The sequence below is a fragment of the Zonotrichia albicollis genome, unplaced genomic scaffold, assembly GCF_047830755.1.
Source record: "Zonotrichia albicollis isolate bZonAlb1 unplaced genomic scaffold, bZonAlb1.hap1 Scaffold_254, whole genome shotgun sequence".
Taxonomy (NCBI): domain Eukaryota; kingdom Metazoa; phylum Chordata; class Aves; order Passeriformes; family Passerellidae; genus Zonotrichia; species Zonotrichia albicollis.
In genome coordinates this window covers 6,406,403-6,412,341 of record NW_027428428.1, presented here as the reverse complement: position 1 = coordinate 6,412,341, position 5,939 = coordinate 6,406,403, and the positions used below count along the sequence as shown (strand labels likewise).

At 50.5% G+C, this 5,939-nt stretch overlaps 1 protein-coding gene across 1 annotated transcript; it reads right to left on the bottom strand.

The window, feature by feature from the left end:
- Positions 1-594: 594 nt before the first annotated feature.
- On the bottom strand, positions 595-1,527 carry LOC141727824 (olfactory receptor 14I1-like). Its single transcript, XM_074534112.1, has one exon. The coding sequence runs from the start codon at positions 1,525-1,527 to the stop codon at positions 595-597; it is 933 nt and encodes a 310-aa protein (XP_074390213.1).
- Positions 1,528-5,939: the final 4,412 nt, after the last annotated feature.

Genomic DNA, 5,939 nt, shown 5'->3' with positions numbered 1-5,939 from the left:
TTCTGTGCTGAGAATTGGCCTGGGCGTGTTCTTGAGAGAGCCTGGGCAAGGAGCCTGGAGCCCCCAGGGCCTGGCCTGAGGCATCAGCGCTGCCCCAGCAGTGCCCATGGCCTGTCCCTGCTGCAGCCCCGGCACTGCCACCCCCAGGGCTGTGCCTGGCCCCGAGAGCACTCAGGCCCTGCAGCAACACCAGGGCCACCAGGGCAGTGGGGCAGGGCCACGGCAGCAGCACTGGCAACACCAAGTGCTGCTGCTGCTGGGCACAGCTGCTGGGCCAGCACTGATCTGCCCCCAGCTCTGCACACAGACATTGCTGCTGCAGATCCAGAGAAGGCAACAAAAGGGCATCTCTGCAGAAAACTTTGCTGGGAGATCCTTTAGTTCTTTTAAATACACCGGGGGAGCAGCCCCTCATTGACACAGTCTGTGGCCACAGGGAAGTTGGAGAGAAACAAAATGAGAAATGGCACAAATAATGAACATTTTCTATTGAAATGATATAATAAGTAAAACAAAGAAAAAGAAACTACAACAAAACAAAATAGATCAAATATTACTTTTATTCCACATATTTGGCAGTATCAGGCAAGTATTTTAATGTTCCTGAAAGCATCCAGTCATCAGGGTCCACACTGCAGCTTTGAGCTCCTGGTTCCTCAAGCTGTAGATGAGGGGATTCAGGGCTGGAGGCACCACGGAGTACAGAACTGACAGGGCCAGATCCAGAGATGGGGAGGACATGGAGAGGGGTTTCAGGTGAGCAAACACTGAAGTGCTGAGGAACAGAGAGATCACTGCCATGTGAGGGAGGCAGGTGGAAAAGGCTTTGTGCCGTCCCTGCTCAGAGGGGATCCTCAGCACAACCCTGAAGATCTGCACATAAGAGAAAACAATGAACACAAAGCAGCCAAATACCAAACAGGCACTTACAGCAAGAAGACCAAATTCACTGAGGTGGGACTGTGAGCAGGAGAGCTTGAGGATCTGTGGGATTTCACAGAAGAACTGGCCCAGGGCATTGCCATGGTACAAGGGCAGGGAAAATGTATTGGCTGTGTGCAGCAGTGAATAGAGAAAGGCACTGGCCCAGGCAGCTGCTGCCATGTGGGCACAAGCTCTGCTGCCCAGGAGGGTCCCGTAGTGCAGGGGTTTGCAGATGGACACATATCGGTCGTAGCACATAATGGTCAAGAGGAAAAATTCTGTGGTCGCACAGAAAACTAAAAAAAAGACCTGTGCAGCACATCCAGTGTAGGAGATGTTCCTCGTGTCCCAGAGGGAATTGTGCATGGCTTTGGGGACAGTGGTGCAGATGGAGCCCAGGTCAGTGAGGGCCAGGTTGAGCAGGAAGAAGAACATGGGCGTGTGCAGGTGGTGGCCGCAGGCTACGGCGCTGATGATGAGGGCGTTGCCCAGGAGGGCAGCCAGGGAGATGCCCAGCAAGAGGCAGAAGTGCAGGAGCTGCAGCTGCCGTGTGTCGGCCAATGCCAGCAGGAGGAAGTGCCTGATGGAGCTGCTGTTGGACATTTGCTGTGCCTTGGCAGGGGGATCTGTAACAAAAGGAATAATGGAATAGTTGTGTTTGGAGAGGATTTTAAATATCCCAACACAGCTTGAGGGCACTTTCCCCCCACTTCCTGCCCAGGGCTCTGCTGCCCGGAGTTGTCCCTGCCAGCAGCTGCTTCCCTGTGCCCAGGGCTGGGCCCTGCCAGTGCTGCCAGAGCCCAGCCCAGCACTGGGGGCTCAGCTCTGCCCTGCAGACTCCTCCGAGCTCAGGCACTGCCCAGCTCTAGATCTGCAGGTTCTGATGGCAACCTCATAGCAACCCTGAGGAGGTTGGAAAAGTGACACTGATGCTGCCTGGGAGGGGCCCTGTGTTGATTTCTGTCACTGCCTGACTTGCTTAGATCAGAGATAATTTTATTTTTTTTTAATTTGCCTCAAGATGAACTAAAATGAATATCTATGGTCAATTTCCCATTCAGGTAACCCAAAACAATAGATTAAAAATGCAGGACTTCCCCTTTCCTTCTGCCCCTGCCTTGCTATGCTCCCTGTATAATCTACTTGGAAATGTTCTCCAGGTAAATGCTGGGATGGGAGCAGTCCTGGACAATGCAGCATCCTCCCCACACAAGGAGAACACTTCCAAGCCTGACCAGCTGTCTCCTCCCACCCAGATCTTGTCCTCCAGTGCTGGGAGCAGCTGCCAGGGCTGGCTGAGAGCTGTCCCTGGCAGGCAGCAGAGTCCCTGCCCCAGCACAGCGCCCTGGGCTGCAGGACCCTGCTCTGCACGACAGCCCTGAGCACCCCTGGCTGCTCTGCACAAGAGACAATCAGAGAATGTACTCACAGAGTCTGTAGGCATTGGGATGTTCCAGCTTTAGGAGATGGCTCCAGGAGCTGCAGCTGCATTGTCCTGCAGCCAGAGGTTCCTGTGCCAAGGGCTGGCAGTGATTCTGCCCCAGCACTTCTCAGCACCTTCCCAGCCCTGAGTGATTGAAGCTCTCTGTGCCTCTGTGCTGTGCCCGGGGCGGCTGCAGGCAGTGCCCCAGCCCTGCTGGGCTGGCAGAAGAGCTGCTCATCAAGAGAAATGTGCTTTTGAAGCTCTTCTTGGTTACCAGGAGCTGCCTCTGTGCCAGGAGCCCAGCCCAGCTCTTTGGCACAGACACAGCACAAGGACTTTAATGAGCCTCTGGGGCTTTGTGCTCAGGCCCTGAACATCAGTCCCTGAGAGGGAGCTGAAGAAACCTCTCCAGAACTCCAAGTCAGAATCCAACTCCAAAGTTTCTTGGACTTTTAATGCGTCCCACTGAGGAGCACATCTGAGAAAGTGTCCCCAGGCAGATCAGAGAACTGGAGGCAGTGATGACAGGTGGGGACAAAGAGAAGCCAAGTCTTGGTGCCCTGGGCCACAACAGCAGGGTCTGTGCCACCAAGGGCTGTGAGGAGACACCTTGTCCTGAGGCCCTGGGGCCTCCTGGCACAGCCCCAGCCAGGCTGGGCACTGTCAGCCCCTTGTCCTGCCTTCAGCATCCCCCCCTAGCCCACATCCCAGTGGCCTCAAGGATCTGCTGGAAGGAGTCCCTGGGGAGCCTTGCTCAGGAATGGCCCTGGGGGCTCCTTCATGCTCCCTGCAGGGACTGCAGGTTTTTCAAAGGACTTTGGGTTTGGCTTTTGCCTTGGAGTCTCTGAGAGGTTTGTGCAATCATGGCCTCCAATTATCTGCTTTAATTAGTCCCTGGAGAGGCTTTGTCAGTAACGACACTCATTGGGGCTCGTTACTACTTCAGGGTACTTCAGTTATTTTAAAGTACTTGGTGTTTCCCTTTTGATAAAAACTCTGTGATAAGTTTATGCAATCATGGCCTCAATTATCTGCTTTAATGAGTCCTTAGAGAGCTTTGTACTGACACTCAGTAGGGCTCATTAACCCCTTGAGATACTCAAGGTTTTTAATGTACTTTATGGATTTAAGAATACTTTTAGGTACTTTTAAGGAATTTCCTTCCCACACTGACTATCTGAGAGGTTTTTGTGCTTTCCTGGCCTCCAGTTCTCCCCTCCAAGCAGTCCATAAGGAGCCTGTGTTGGGTATCCTCCCCCTTTCTGTTTTACAGCAAAGATGGAACTGGAAGAATTTTTCAAGACTTTCAAAAAGCATCCAAAACACGTGGGAAAATTAACAATACAAGAACAACCACTAAGAGAGTTAAATGTCCTGTTTTAGCTAGACATCATCAAACCTTTTAGTCCCTTGGATTGGAAGAGTTTATTGAACCAGTCTTTGTTTTCCACTTGAAGCTTCTTGAGCCCTTCCTTCAGTACCTGAATGCTCTTTTGGATTGACTCGCTGTGACTGGAGAGGTTCATGCAACAAATGCCCTCAGAGTCTACACAGCCATGTCCATGTGCTCAGAGTAAAAATTCTATCGCTGTTTTGCAAGGTGGCATGTCTGATGGTCTCTATGTCTCAGAGCAGGCCACTCAATGTGAGGGAGGTCGCATTGGTTTGCTTGCTTAACAGGCACCCATGATGGTCTAATTGTCCTAAAGCTTTAGCTGCAGCCACCCAAGGCAGTCCAAATTGGGGGTGCTACCAATCCAATACCTGGATTGAAGCTTTCAAAGCCATCTCTTTGATATCACCCAATACTTCTCTGGGGATACTTGCTGCTTGATCATCTGGTAGGCTGTGTTGTCCCTCTCCAGCTAGATGGTTGATTGTCAATTCTGCCTTTGCCTCATTAATAACATAGTCATTGCTATTAATTGATTTAGTAAACACTTCCATCCCTTTCCATCCCCCTTCCCACAGGGTGTATTCTGCAGGTGACAACAACATGGTCATAATATATTTTAAATCATAGGAGGTTGAGACATATGCTGTAAACATGGCACTCATTAGGCCATTAAAACAAGGTAAGTCCTTCCTATGGTCTTTAGCTGCCCTGCATAGATCCTTGATTTCCCCTCAAACCGGTGGCAGATACCTGGGATTCTGCCCCCTTCTTTCATAACATGCGGGGGCAACGAGGAGTTTTTAGACTATTTGCCAGTCTCCTTTCTTAAGTGTTTCTTTCCAAATCCTTTCCTAGGGATCTTCTGTGGTTGAGGGGCAAGGTGGCTCTGGGGAATTGAAACTCTCTTCTGGGGAGGAAGAATAACTTGGAACAGAAACATTTGGATTAGAAATAGTGTGACAGCTGGCCTTAATATACTTGACCATGTGGGTTATATTGTTGCCAGACAGTGAGGCAAAGGGCACTACATTTTGTCAGGGGTTGGGAGGAAAGGCCTTGATTTAGGTTGGCCGATTTCAAGGGTGGAGTTCTGGAGGTATTGACAGTGGATTGACCGTGGAGGTGTGACCCGCAGTTGTGGGGGTGGAGTCCGGAGGTTCGTTCAGAGCGGAAGAGAAGGTTGTGGTAGCAGGAAGGGGAGGACCCAAGATGGAGGCAGGATGGTCGGGCTCCGAAGCCACATTCAGGCTCCTTCCATCTTGAGTCTCCAGGGCATGATGCTCCAAGACCGCGTGGCCATTGCCATCTTGGACCATCGTGGAAGGTCTGAGAAAGGCAGGTTTGAGCGGAGGTCCTGAGTTTGGAGTGACGCAGGGTGGTGTGGAAGATGGGGAGCATTTGGGATGCAATGGGGTCTGTTTTGATGAAAAATTGTACAGTTTAACTCCCATTGAATCCCAGAATTCAGTGGTATGAATTTCATCAGCAGAGGCATGTGGAAAATTGTTAATGATCCACCTCATGATTGTTTTTTATTTGTTCTTTGAAAATATGATGTCATGATCAGTGAGAATTAAAGCATCCATATATGCTCCTTTCTACTTTGGACATCTGGCTGCCCATTTTTCTCTTTCTCTGCCTAATGTGGAAGAGCCACCAGAACACCCCAAATCAATTATTGGAGGTGGGTGCATATTGTAAAAACACAGTGGCAAAATGGACAATAAATATCTTGCATTTCCCCAAACCCACTTGCAGTCCTATGCAGGTGAAACCGTCATTGTCCCTGCTGATCCTGGGCAAGGTTCCTTGAAGTAAGGATGAATCCACCAGGCCTGGCACAATTCAAAACCCCAGGGAGCACTGACCTATCCATCAGCTAACCCCAGCTGACGTGACTGACACAGGGAGCCCTGAATGTCATGGTCCCTGTTCAGGCACCAAATGTCCCAATGAGGGTGGCTGTGACAAACCTCTCTGGTTCCCTGACTTCAGGGCGAGGGTGGTGAAAATGAAAAGGAGCAGGATCAATGGAGTTGTTTAAAAGGAACTTTAATAACAGGGTGAAAAACAATAAACATGGAGTAGTCACTAACAGTATGAGGGGCAGGATCCAAAGACCTGAGACAAAGGGGAAGCGACAACCTGTACACTTGGGGGTAGAACCCTCTAGAACAATAACCCTATAGGGGAAAC